General features: G+C 41.7%; 2 protein-coding genes and 1 long non-coding RNA gene across 3 annotated transcripts in view; 2 read left to right on the forward strand and 1 right to left on the reverse strand.

Moving 5' to 3' along the window:
• The window catches only part of LOC138402812 (uncharacterized), a 154,120-nt gene that overhangs the window by 32,645 nt on the left and 107,967 nt on the right, over positions 1 to 13,508 (reverse strand). The window lies entirely within an intron of this gene.
• LOC117984977 (cytochrome P450 6B2-like) lies at positions 6,329 to 8,624 on the forward strand. Its single transcript, XM_034971653.2, has 2 exons — positions 6,329 to 7,626; positions 8,076 to 8,624. Exons 1-2 carry the CDS (start codon positions 6,519 to 6,521, stop codon positions 8,237 to 8,239), a joined length of 1,272 nt encoding a protein of 423 aa, XP_034827544.2. The 5' UTR covers positions 6,329 to 6,518; the 3' UTR covers positions 8,240 to 8,624.
• LOC117985213 (cytochrome P450 6B1-like) lies at positions 8,734 to 12,828 on the forward strand. The gene is made up of 2 exons (XM_034971905.2): positions 8,734 to 10,759; positions 12,224 to 12,828. Exons 1-2 carry the CDS (start codon positions 9,385 to 9,387, stop codon positions 12,391 to 12,393), a joined length of 1,545 nt encoding a protein of 514 aa, XP_034827796.2. The 5' UTR covers positions 8,734 to 9,384; the 3' UTR covers positions 12,394 to 12,828.

The raw sequence follows: 13,508 nt of genomic DNA on the forward strand, positions 1-13,508 counted from the left end.
TTGTAGATCAAGCCGGCGTGCCACACCTTGTCGAAGGCTTTGGCTACATCGAGGAAGAGGGCTCCCGTTGGGATGCCTCTCGTTTTGAATCGGTTGAAACCGAGAAGGATGTGCTCCGTGAGGCGGTGCACTTGATGAACACATGAGTGTCTGGTTCGAAAGCCAAATTGCTCGTCGTTGAGGAGGTTTTTCTCCTCTACGACGGACCTAAGTCGGTTGAGGATGACTTTCTCATACACCTTGCCAAGGGTGTTGAGCAAACTAATGGGGCGGTAGCTAGTAGGGAGGTTCCTAGGTTTCCCTGGCTTGGGGATGCCTATAACGGTAGCTTCTTTCCACCTGTCGGGGAAGGAGCATCCCGCCATGAGGGTGTTGAAAATGACAACCAGGAGGTTGATTAATACGTCGGGGAGTAACTTTAGAGTTTTGTTATTAATAGAGTCGGGGCCTGGGGCTTTTTTGGCGTGAAATTCTTTGATAATTTGACGAACTTCGCCGCTATTCGTCGGGAGGATTGGATCGCCACCTGGGGCGGAAGAGAAGATAGATGCTAGTTTGTTTTCGACTAGTTCTATATGGGACTTGTCTACAGAGATGGTGCTCGGGGAGCATTGGGCTTCTAAGCTAGCGGCCAAGCATTCGGCCTTATCGACATCTTCAAAGGCGGGCGGTTGATTGGGACGTAAAAGCGGAGGAGTGGCCGAGACAGGGTCGGCTTTGAGAGCTCTCGCCAGGCTGTAGTAGGCTACATGCGATGGCTTGAGCTCACTCAGCTTCCTGTCCCATTGTTCGTCGCGGAGTTCGGCAAGGCGAGCCTTTACCTCCCTCTGGGCTCTCCAGAGTTCTCTCCGGTTGTCGGCGTTAGGACATGCGTCATGGGCTCTACGTTTAGCGTTTTTGATGGTGATGAGCTCTCTGGCGTCGTCCGGCAACTGTCGACGGGTGAAACCGTTCGGCATCTGTCGGGAGCAGGCGCTTAGAGCATCGCGGATATGATTAGTAAGGTGCAGTGAGGCTGCATGCGCTTCATCTAGACTACCTATAATGTCAGGAATTTGAGAGATATGCACTGAGTCTATAGACTTAAGATGCTCTGAGAGCTTCTTGAAGTCAATGACTGTTTTGGTCGGGGGGGCCGCGGTGGGCGGGGGTCCTAGCCGCAATAGGACGGGACGGTGGTCTGAACCTAGCTCGGACAGCACCTCCAAAGGACTCACCTGAAGGGCGATGTTCTTTAGAAGAGATATATCGAGTATGTCCGGTCTGTCTGTTGAATTGTCGGTCATTGGATAACGAGTCGGTGTGTCAGGGGCTATAACTATGAAGTTAAGATCGGGGCGGTGCGTCAGTCTTTCGAGTTGGCGTCCTCGTGAGTTCGGGGAGCGGCAATTCCAACTTTGATGTTTGGCGTTAAGGTCTCCGGCCACGATAACGGAGTCTCCTAATGAGAGAAGTGCGCGGATGTCACTTTCTAACAGATCTTTCGAGGGAGAGAGATAGACGGATGCTAGTATGACCGACGGATGGCCAGTCATACTCACCTGACATATGGAAGCTTCCATGTTGGTTAGTTGTGGAGGATCGAGAGGAGTGCAGTGAAGAGCCCTTCTGTAGTATATGGCAGTGCCACCCTTAGCAGTGGCCCTGTCGTTTCTGATTATATTAAAATTAGCAATTCTGGGATTACTACTACTAGGTTTCAAGAAGGTCTCTTGCACTAGGAGAATGTCGGTTTGATGTGCACATACAAATTCGCGGACTTCGTCCATTTGGTCGATAAGGCCGTTCGCGTTGTAGAACGCGACCACTAAGGAGTGGGGTTTTAATCTACCTTTGGTTGTACTATCCATTATAGGTTTTTAAGGTTGTTTATGGAGATGAGTAGACCCAAGTGTTGGGTAATGGCTGCTTTGGGATCTTCTCTGAAGGTCCGGGCGAAAATTTCCATCTCCACTATGTCAATAGAGGCGAGGACGGTTTCTATTAATTTGAGATTATCCGCAGCGTTTGCCGCTGCGGATGTATGGAGCGGTTGCTCTGGCTGGGGCTGGGGCTTAGGCGTAGGCGCGGAAGCCTTGGCCGGGGCTGGTTGGGCGGGCTTGGCCGGGGCTGGTTGGGCGGGCTTGGCCGGGGGTGCCTGGGTGGGCTTGGGCGCAGGGGGGTTAGTCCTGGGAAGGGGTTTGTCCCATGCGTTGGTGGCCGGAGCCGGCGCAGGGACGAATTTTTGGGTGGGTTGGGGAGCTGCAGTAGGTTTGCGGCCGGCCGGTTTGACCCTTCGCTTTTGCTCCTTGGGGGCTTTAGGGCATCCGCGATAGTTCGCGGTATGCCCTTGAGACCTGCAAAGAACACAGCTCGGGGGCTCCTCGGTTGGTTGCTTCCTGGGGCAGTCGGAGGTGCCGTGGTCCCCTAGGCACTTTACGCACCTAGGGTGGGCGAAACAATTCCTTGCGGAATGGCCGTACATCTGGCAGCGATGGCACTGGCCCATCCTGCCGCGGTTACGGGGGGGCTCTATTTTGAGGCCAGTAAGGCGACACACTGATGTTATATTGTTAACTTTTTTACCCGCGGGGGAAAGTTCTAAAGTTACGAGCACCATCTCGTAAGGGACTTTGGTTCTAGGATGATACATCCTGTGAACCTCCAGGACTGGCAGCTCCTGGGAAAGGAGGTCTGTCTTAATGAGCTCTGTATCGAGCTCCTTCGGGAGGCCGCGGATAACTACGCGTAGAACGCGTTCGTCGGGAAGAGCGTAGGTATGGAATCCTACATTCTCTTGGCGGAGAGTCTTTGTAAGAAGGCGATGGTCGCCTGAAGTTGGGCATTGAACTTTGATGCCCTCTGCGGTCGAGCGGGCACTCGTGAAGGAGATACCCTGCTGGTCTAATAGTGGCAGGATACGCTGCCAGCTCAGTTTCTCTCTAATGAAGAGAGGAGGGACTTTTTCCCTTGGCGGTTCCTCCATGGGGGAGTCTTCAGACTCCTCCTCGGAGGTCGCTTGGGAGGTTGTGGGTTGGTTACCGGGCCCTGAAGGGGCTGCAACGCCCACCTTTTTAGGTGGGTTTGCGTGCGACTTTGAGGCCTTCAGCTTTCGCTTCTGGGCCTTCGTCTGCACCGTCATGAATTCCTCTGTTTCAGAGGAGGCTGGGGACGTTTCGGAGTGAGGCTCCTTGGTCGGGATCGGTTTTTGGGCTGAAGGCCCGGCTGGGGTTTTGGAGTGAGGCTCCTTAGTGTCGGTCGGTGTCACGGTCGGGGTATCGTCCTCCATGGCCGTGGCCGAGGGAGGAGATGCCGGGGGACGGTCGTAGCGCGTAGGCGTCCGACTCGCATGTACCTTAAATTTCTTAAGGTAGTTGGGGTCTCGGGTCGCGAGGTCGGCGATGAGAGCACTCATGTCGACGTCTTTGTAGAATGTCTGGGGGAACTCCGGGCCCTGATGGGGCCCAGGAGCGGGTTGGTCGGGGTGGTTGGGGCCCATAGTGGACCCGGTGGCGCTAAAGGTCCTCCCTGCCAAGGCAGGGAGGTGGGTACCTACGGTGTGGCCCTAATGTGAGTCCCCGCCCTTGGGTGACGGGGGTGTGAACCTATGCTGCGCTTAGACTAGTGTACTCACGGGACCTGGATCCTAGAACTACACTAATACTACACACAACGCAGGAACAATCCGATGGCACTGATAATGGCACTTGCACTGACACTGGCGAACTCGCGCGAGAGAGTTCAAACCGGTACCGAGAAACGGAGCGCATCAGCAAACGTCCGCACGGGGCGGAAGCCGAGCACGGAATCAAAAATCTCGAAATGAGCTCTCATGGCTTTTTAAAGCTGTATCCCTACCGAAGGCGTCCGGTAGGTGGGCTGTGATTCGCTGTTTGGCTGCGGTTGGCGGTGATTCGCTGTCAGTGGCGGTAAGTGACTGTCATTGGCTGTGATAGACCGGCTTGGCAGTGATTAGCCGGCCTCACATAGGTTGGCTCGGGTTGGCTCGGATTGGCTCGGGTTGGCTCAAGTGTGTGGCGTAACAATATAAAAGCGAACTGTGTCTATCTGTCTGTCTACTAGCTTTTCACGGCCCAACAATTTAACCGATTTTGATGAATTTTGGTACAAAGTTAGCTTACCTCTCAGGGACGGTCATAGGCTACTTCTTATCCCGGAAAATCGAAGAGTTCCCACGGGATAATCAAAGATCCATCAGTTTAACTTATTTATATGAAATTTGAAATCAAAGCAAGCCAAGGGTAAATCAATTTTTTGTTGAATCACGCTTTTCATATTCAGAAGGTATGAATTTTTTTTTTTTCATTAATTAAATATGCATAATTTTCTATAACTGTATCTACTAAATATATTATTTTGCAGTTCTCATAGTTTATTTTTAAACTGGCTGTGGCACACATACATACGGACGATGACGATACTAAGTATAAGGGCTCCTTGTACTACGGAACCCAAAAACATTCACCATATTATTATAGGTACAGGGTGTTTTTGGAAGTAGAAACTTCTTTTGGCGCGTTGGGTGATTTTGGGATGAGTAAAAACTTCAAGGTTGCGTCACCGACGCGCTAATGTTAATATAGGGCTCGGAGTGCTGATATATTATGTGAAACTAAACTAATTTTTAATTCACAAATTATGAACTTTTGATACTACACCGAGAATTTACAGAGAAATCCGAATTCACAGGAGATACAGGGAAACAGTCTTTGGGACTATTATCTAAGTCTATTTTGTAAAAATAATAATTTTGGTGTATTTATAACTGTAGTAAATTTTTCGTCAAGCGTAATCGTAAAACGTAAGGTTTGGTTAAACCGGCTCTTAGGTATTTCATTTAATGCTAATCGACTCAGTTTAAATTTTAAATAATCATTTATCCATATCCATACTGCCATACTAATATTATAAATGCTAAAGTGTGTCTGTCTGTCTGTCTGTCTGCTAGCTTTTCACGGCTCAACCGTTCAACCGATTTTGATGAAATTTGGTACAGAGTTAGCTTATATCCCGGGAAAGGACATAGGCTACTTTTTATCCTGGAAAATCGAAGAGTTTCCACGGGATTTCAAAAAACCTAAATCAAAGCAGACGAAGTCGTGGGCTTCATCTAGTTATTAATAATATTATGTAAGTCATTCATTTCATTGTATCGCAGAAAAAAAAGTTTCCACAAAAATATCTGATGATATAAGACAGTTTCTCTGCATCTTCCATCGTTTTGAATTTCCCCATACTCTGCCAGTCTGTGCCATACTGTGCCCAATTGTACAGTGCCCGTGCAATTGGGCACGACCCGTAGAAATATCGACAAAATAAAAACAAAAATTAATCGTGGTATGTACCTACCCGTTTTATAGGATTAAAATATGTCGTTAAACCACGAAATAAGCTTAAAATCATTAACACACTGTATATTTAAACGCATGTTGAATAGATACTTATGTGTTATTAAAAGCATTGTGCTTACACTTTGAGTTTTTAACGGATGAATAATAAAATTGTACTAAATTAAATAAGAGAAATTTTTCTAGCGCGCTCCCCTGCGCTTTCGTTGTAGTTTAATTCTCGTGTGAATATCACCAATCAAACTAGATTGAAATTTTGTAGATACGTTCTAGAAACGAATATCTGTGTCTGTCGTTTGCTAGATTTCCGTAAATAGGTGTATTTTCACAACTACACGGTACTTTATGTATCTAAATTTTTGAGCCCGTGTAACTTTAAAACAAAAAAAAGCAGTAGTAGCACTTAAGTGACAAACAAGAGTGAATAGGCACCTTCTAGGCAAACGCGTCCCATCTTAGGCCACATCATCACTTTCCATCAGGTGTGATCGTGGTCAAGCGAATTAAAAAAAAAATCTTTTTTTGCCAACATATTAGTATTGGTTAGTCTATCAATAGGTGATCTCTATCTTGTTGTTCTACTATTGAAACATACTTATTCTTCTTTATCATAAGTTTTTCCGTGCGTTTTAGTCTAAGTTTATATGTGAGTGAATGGCGATGGACAACCTTTGGAGCAGGCAGGCAGGACCAGAGCGCGGATCTCAGGATTTACGCGACAATTTTATTCTTCAATCCTCAAGCGCCCTAATCCTGATTCCTCCAGTCTTGAATTATCGGTTGGTTATCCTACAATATTTCACACACAGTGACAATAACATAAATAGTAGATAATTCACAATGTAACCGTGTAATATTATAGTATTGTACTTGAACTTGAGAACAACATGGACGCATTTTATGTGATTTCGACCATTGGCATCGTTTTCATCTATATCCTTTATTATTTTATTAACAAAAAATATGATTATTGGGGAAAAAAAAAACGTGCCCCATTTGAAACCATCAATATTCTTCGGAAATTATGGAGAATATATTACGCTAAGAAAGTACTGGCCAAAAATTACGCAAGAAATCTGCCAAAAATTTCCGGATTCCCCCTACGTCGGGGTATACTATGGCACAGAACCTGCTCTCGTCCTTCAGGATGTCAACATAATCAAACTAGTTATGGCTAAGGATTTCTACTATTTCAATAACAGAGAGATAACAGATTATACACACCGGGAATTAATCACTCAGAATATGTTCTTCACTGGAGGCGATAGGTGGAAAGTTCTACGACAAAATTTAACGGCCTTGTTTTCATCAGCCAAATTAAAAAATATGTTTTATTTAATAGAAAACTGTGCCACCATGTTGGAAACAGTAATCGATGACGAATTGAAGTCGAGTGTAGGAAATGTAATCGAGTTAAAGTCTCTTTTAGCGAGGTACACCATGGACTGTATAGGATCTTGTGCATTTGGAGTAAATACAGGCACTCTAGCTGGGAAGGATAAGTATAAAAATCCATTTACAATTATGGGCCAGAAATTATTTGACATTTCAAACTTCGCTGCTATGAAGATGATAAGTCGAGCGATGTGGCCTGCTGCATTTTATGGATTAGGCCTAAAATGGTTCAGCACTGACATAACAACTTTTTTTAGCAAATTGCTAAATAATGTGTTTGTAGATCGATCGTATAAGCAATCGTCGAGAAACGACTTTGTTGATCATGTTTTAGGGTGGAAGCAAAAGAGCTACTTAACAGGAGATAGTGTAACGAATTTCAAAACTGGCGAGAAGGCCACAATAAAACTTGAGGTAAACGATGAATTGCTTGTAGGGCAGTGTATTTTGTTCTTTGCTGCTGGTTTTGAAACAACAGCTACGACGTCCGGTTTTGTATTTTATGAACTTGCCAAAGATCAAAGTGCTCAAGCTCGAGTAATTGAAGAGGTTGCCGATTATTTTCATCGCCATAATGGCAAGATAGAGTATGAATGCATCAATGAAATGCCATACCTTCAAGCTTGTATTGACGAAACTCTTCGTCTTTATCCAGTTTTGGGAGTTCTGACACGGGAAGTCGTAGAAACGTACACTCTACCGACAGGCCTGCGTTTGGAGAAGGGCGACCGTGTTCATATACCAGTATATCATATTCATCACGATCCTCGTAACTTTCCGGAGCCAGACGAATTTCGACCTGAAAGGTTTTATGGCGAAGAAAAGAAAAATATCAAACAATTTACCTATATACCTTTTGGTGAAGGTCCCAGGATTTGTATTGGTAATTTTTTTAAGCTACTGTTTTCTTATTCCTACAGATCAATTAACTTCTCCTTCAGAAATCATCATCATCATCGTGATGAACCCATCGCTGGCTCACTACAACTGAGCACGGGTCTCTTCTCAAAATGAGAAGGTTTTGACCATAGTTTACCACGCTGGCAGACTTCACAATCCTTCGAGAACATTATAGAGAACTCCCAGGCTTGCAGATTTCCTCACGATGTTTTCTTTTCACCGTTAAAGCAAATGGATATATTTAATTGCTTAAAAAGTACATAACTCCGAAAAGTTAGAGGTGCGTACCCGGGATTGAACCCGGACCGCTCACTTAGGAGGTCGAAATCATATCATATCCACTAGACTATCACCGCTTTAGAAATAAATCAGAAATAAACAAGGTTTCTGTAATATATCAGTTTTTTTTAATTTCTTTTGTTTTTGTCCCAGGTCTTCGTTTTGCAAGAATGCCTATAGTGGCAGGATTACTTACGGTTTTCAAGAAGTACCGAGTAGAACTGGCTGATGATATGCCTAGAAATATAAAATTTCAACCAAGAGCATTCGTAACTCAAGCCATGGGTGGTGTTCGTCTAAAATTTATTGCTCATTAAGCATCGATATCGAACAGCTTGGTCCTAAGTTTATACTTATATATAGTATAAGTCAATAGTGATGTAGTGTGTAGTGCTTAAACCCCAGCTAAATTGTTGTAAACAAACCCTCCACATTCGGTCTCCGGCGGTTAGACGACAATGTACCTACAGTGCAACAAGGCTCTTTTGGCACTTGAATGGCATTGACAGGGGGGCGCTGCTGTTGGAGCCCTACTATAGTATTGTATTGTTTAGTAGGTATATACTAGTGTATATACCTACTAAACAAATTGGTATCTTATTATGTATAAGTATGTATAAGTTTTACTAACTAACTAACTTAGTAACTTGGTAAAAATAATTGTACCTATGTTTTGATCAATAAAGAATTTATTTATTTATATAGTCTTCACGTCACAGGTTTAACCTAGTGTGGAGACCACTATAGTAACCGACGCCAAAATTAACTTGTTTTTGTTAAATATAGATATTTTTATTATTTATTTACTTGACCACAAATATACGGTTTTCAGATTTTTCCCCTAATGTCTGCTATAAGATCTACCTACCTGCCAAATTTCATGATTCTAGGTCAGGGTTCCGTTTTTCGTTTTGAGGTACGGAACCCAAAAAAACAAAAACTCCCAACTCAAAATCTTCCTAAAAACTAAAATATTTTGAACAAGAACAAGGCGTCGTCGATTGCGGACCCCTAGAGTCATTTTAACAATAATTTAAATTGTATTCTTTATTGGTAAGCCGTACGTAAGGTGCAAGTAATTCAGGAGTAAATTTGACAAGTGGATTAATTAAATGCAGAAAGATTCTCTTTGCAAATATTGTAGAGCCAACGAGAGATTGCGTTTTTGCCATATCAAAGTAATGTACTTATACGAGAGGGCACACGTTTCTTTTGTATGTAACTGACAGATGACAAAAACGCAATCTCTTGTTGGCTCTATAATAAAAGTGTACACTGTGCACGTCTTTGCAAATGCTTGCAATAAGATAAGCTAAAACAATATTTTTATCACCCTAATTTGCGTTATCTGAATTTGCAAATAACTTTTATACATGAGGTAGGTAGTACATAGTATAAATTACAGAAATCACCTTCCCAAATTTCATAATAAACGTATCTACATAGGGATAGTTAGTGCATAATGGTAATGTATTTACTTTTATTGTTCGTTATTGGAGTACTATATTATTCACATTACATTTTATTAAAGAACCGAAACTATTGGAAACACAGAAATATTCCATATGTAAAACCATTACCAATATTCGGAAACTATAAAGAATGTCTCCTATTGAAGAAACATAGAGATCTAGTTGTGCAAGGTATGTGTCAACAGTTTCCTAATGAGCCTTACTTTGGTTCCTTTTTTGGAACGAGTCCCGCACTCATTATACAAGACCCGAATTTGATAAAACTTGTTCTTTCAAAAGAATTTTACTTCTGTAATGGTAGAGAAATATCAGATTATAATGACAAAGAAATGCTTTCAAAAATGATGGCTTTTGCTAGCGGTGACGAATGGAAAGTATTACGCATGAATTTATCACTACTTTTTTCCTCAGCGAAATTAAAGAAAATGTTCTATTTAATAAATAATTGTTCAGATATATTAGAGAGATTACTTGCTGATGAAACAAAAACAAGTCCAAATATCGAAGTCAAGAATTTGCTGTCACGGTACACGATGGATTGCATCACGACTTGTGCATTTGGATTCAATTCTGACACAATGAAACAGGATGGGAATAAAAATCCCTTTACTACTATGGCTGAAAAAATATTTGATAGAACAGTTTCTGGAACTATTAAAAATTACTGCCGATTAATGTGGCCGCAAATATTTTATGCGTTAGGGTTTAAATTATTAGAAGATGATGCCGGTACGTTTTTTAATCACGTAATTTCGGAGGTGTTAAGACAACGCGAGAAAAAAAAATCTTCTAGATATGACTTCGTGGATCTCATTTTGACTTGGAAAACAGACAATTACATATCTGGAGATAGCTTGAGTAATGCAGAAACCGGCGGTAAAAAGAAAGTGAGATTAGAGGTTAATGATGATTTGATTATTGCACAATGCGTACTTCTTTTTGCGGCTGGATTTGAAACAACGTCGGCAACTTTGAGTTTTCTTCTGTATGAATTAGCGAAAAATAAGATGGTTCAGGAAAAGATGATTGAAGAGGTTGACGAATATTTTGCCAAGCACGAGTCGATTGAATACGAGTGCGTCAGTTCGATGCCGTATACTGAATCGTGTATAGAAGAATGTCTACGGCTATATCCGGTATTGGGTCTCTTGCCCCGTGAAGTGATGCATGATTACTCCCTACCAACGGGTGTCCGTTTAAAGAAAGGAGATCGTATTCATATACCTGTGTATCACATTCAACGTAATCCTGAACATTTCCCAGAGCCGGAAGTATACCGCCCTGAACGATTCTTTGGAGAAGAGAAGAAAAATATCAAGCCATATACTCATATGCCTTTTGGCGAAGGACCTAGGATATGCATAGGTTATGATCATTTTTAACTAAGTAATTTTATTTCTTAACTACAGTCGACCCACCTTAAATTCGCAAGAGGAGCTTATTTCTATTTCATACTTAGGCCTCGTTTACAGAGACGCGGGGCGTCGCGCGTCGCGTGTTGCGTGGCGTCTCGCGGCGCGTCGTACGTTTTTTTTTGTTTACGGTGAGGCGGCGCGTGAAGCGGCACTTAGCATCGCACGCGTAATCACAAACATAATATGGCAATATACGATTTTGTTCATAGCGATGCGAGGCGGAAAGAGTGGCGGAGCCCGCCGCTGTGCCCGCGGCGTTGCACGCGGCGGGCGCGTCTGTGTTATGCGATTTCCAAATAAAGTCTGGCAGAAGTTTCCGCTGCGGGCATTGCTTCATCGATAATTGCCGCCGCGTGCGCCGCCACGATGAACGCCGTTTGGGGCGCATCGATGTCAACCGCGGGCTCGGCCGCAAAAAACGCTCCATCTCAAAAAAACGCGTATAAAATTGCTTCTCCGTAAACGCACACATACAACGCCATATGTTTAAATTCAGTGCGGGCCGCGCCGCCGATCGCAACGCGTGACGCCCCGCGTCTCCGTAAACGAGGCCTAGACAAATATGAATGTGCTTTATAATGCACTTGTAAACCTTCTTCGTGAAATGTTCTGATTGATATTGAAATGCATTGAGACCAATTCTTTTACCGAAATCCTCTTCCTAAAATAGGGAAGTAAAAAAATCTATTCATTTCAATTCAATCATTTTAAACAAACGTTTTAAATCTGTCTTAAACAAAATATTTTGTTTTTAGGGTTCTGTACCACAAAAGGAAAAACGGAACCCTGATAGGATCCCTTCGTTGTCTGTCTATGTCTGTCTGTCAAGAAACCTGGTGGGTAGGTACTTCCCGTTGACCTAGAATCATGAAATTTGGCGGGAAGGTAGATCTTATAGCACACGTAAGGGGAAAAATCCGAAAACCGTGAATTTGTGATTACATTACGAAGAAAAAATTAAAATGTGTTCATGAACAAATAAATTTTTAACTTTCAAAGCAAGATTACTATACCAAGTATCATATAAAAGGGCTTTATCATATAAAATAATTCTAATATAATATTGCATACCTTAGTATATAATAGTATTTGGCTGTACCAAAATTTATGACTAAGAACCATTGTAAACCCAAATAAGCATTACATAATTTGATTTGATTTGATTTACCTGTACATTGTAAAACAGATTTTTATTCATTTTTATGCTACATAAGTTTTGATTTATCGTACAAAATATCGAAAAAATACGAATTTAGTATGAAACCCTTGGTGTGCGGGTCTGACTCTCACCAATGGCCGATTTAAAAAAAAACTGTTTTTTATTCAACACTGGGTGACACGAAAGAACTTTCAAAAATTCAACCCGAGATAACCAAATGACATTGTTTATTAATATGTTCCTAATTATTTTCAGGTAAGAGATTTGCAAAGATGCCTATGCATGCGGCACTCTTAAAGATATTCAAGAATTACAGAGTAGAACTCGCAGAGACCATGCAGGATAAAATAACTTTAAATGCTAAATCTCTTACTATGCATTCTGTTGGGGGTATCCATATAAAATTTACTCCAAGAAAAGTTTGAAAACGTAATTCTTAACTTAACTTATTTTAAAATAAGTTAAACTTATATTTAAATTTTGCAAGGTTATTAATATTCATGACAAGGTCCAATTTACACTTCTGAAGGAACAATTTTTTAATTTAGACATCCAAAATGCAGTTCAAAACAAAATGCAGACGTGCAAAGTTTCGCAAAACAAACTAATAACCGTCCGTACCTTCAAAAAACAAATACGGTGAGCGCACCAGTGCATACATAATCCCTCGCCTACCTAGTAAATACTTTAGATAACAAAATTAGAAATGAACTAACTAGATTTAATTTAAAATATAAGCTAAAATCGTATTATATTAACAAATTGTAATGATCCCCATTTTTGTATAAAATGTAATGTAATAAGTGTAAGTGTAAGTGTAACATAATAATAGTGCTTCTATAAACAATTTACATTGCTTATAGAAGAAGACGGAATGACACACTTTTGAAACCTTTGTGGTTTTTTGCTGCGTCTAAATTGGATTTGTTAAATATTATTTATGTTGGTAATTTAAAAAAAAAAATTAGGTAGGTATCTATTAGTGATGTGCCGGATCATTAAAAATGTAGTCCTGTGGATACGGATCCAGATTATAGGGCTTGGGGAGGAAAGGACTGGAAAAACGCACCACTAAATTTGTAGGACTATATGGCAATTTCATTATACAAATATTTATTAAGCTGCTAATTTTTGTGACCTCGTTATTTGGACAAATTCAGAGTGTAGTCATACCATCTGTTTTGTAGGGCAATTTTTTCCGAGTTTATTATCCAATTTTCTCAATATTCATATTAAAAAAAATACTGTCATTCAGACAATTTCGAGACTCCACCAAATCGACATGTTTTATACCTGCGCAGTGCAATAGCTACCTGAATCGAGGATTTTCACACAGGAAAACTTGGGCGTCTCAATATTTCAGGTATCAAGCATAGACTACGTCATTGAACTTCGGATCCCAACTCTACAATCCTGATGCTGCAAGATACTGAATTCCAAAGCCGTGGGGATTCGGGAATTTCTGATGGTGAATTGATATTTTAGGTATCAAGCAATGGCTTTATGATTAAAATCCAAGTCCGAACTCCTCGCCCTGATG

The sequence above is a fragment of the Maniola hyperantus genome, chromosome 9, assembly GCF_902806685.2.
Source record: "Maniola hyperantus chromosome 9, iAphHyp1.2, whole genome shotgun sequence".
NCBI classification, from domain to species: Eukaryota; Metazoa; Arthropoda; class Insecta; order Lepidoptera; family Nymphalidae; genus Maniola; species Maniola hyperantus.

Excerpts from the sequence above, each read along its gene's own strand:
- LOC117984977 (XM_034971653.2), top strand. The coding sequence starts at position 6,519 with ATGGCTAAGGATTTCTACTATTTCAATAACAGAGAGATAACAGATTAT. Across the intron at positions 7,627-8,075 it reads AGGTCCCAGGATTTGTATTG|GTCTTCGTTTTGCAAGAATG; the intron begins GTAATTTTTTTA and ends TTTTTGTCCCAG.
- LOC117985213 (XM_034971905.2), top strand. The coding sequence starts at position 9,385 with ATGGTAATGTATTTACTTTTATTGTTCGTTATTGGAGTACTATATTAT. Across the intron at positions 10,760-12,223 it reads AGGACCTAGGATATGCATAG|GTAAGAGATTTGCAAAGATG; the intron begins GTTATGATCATT and ends AATTATTTTCAG.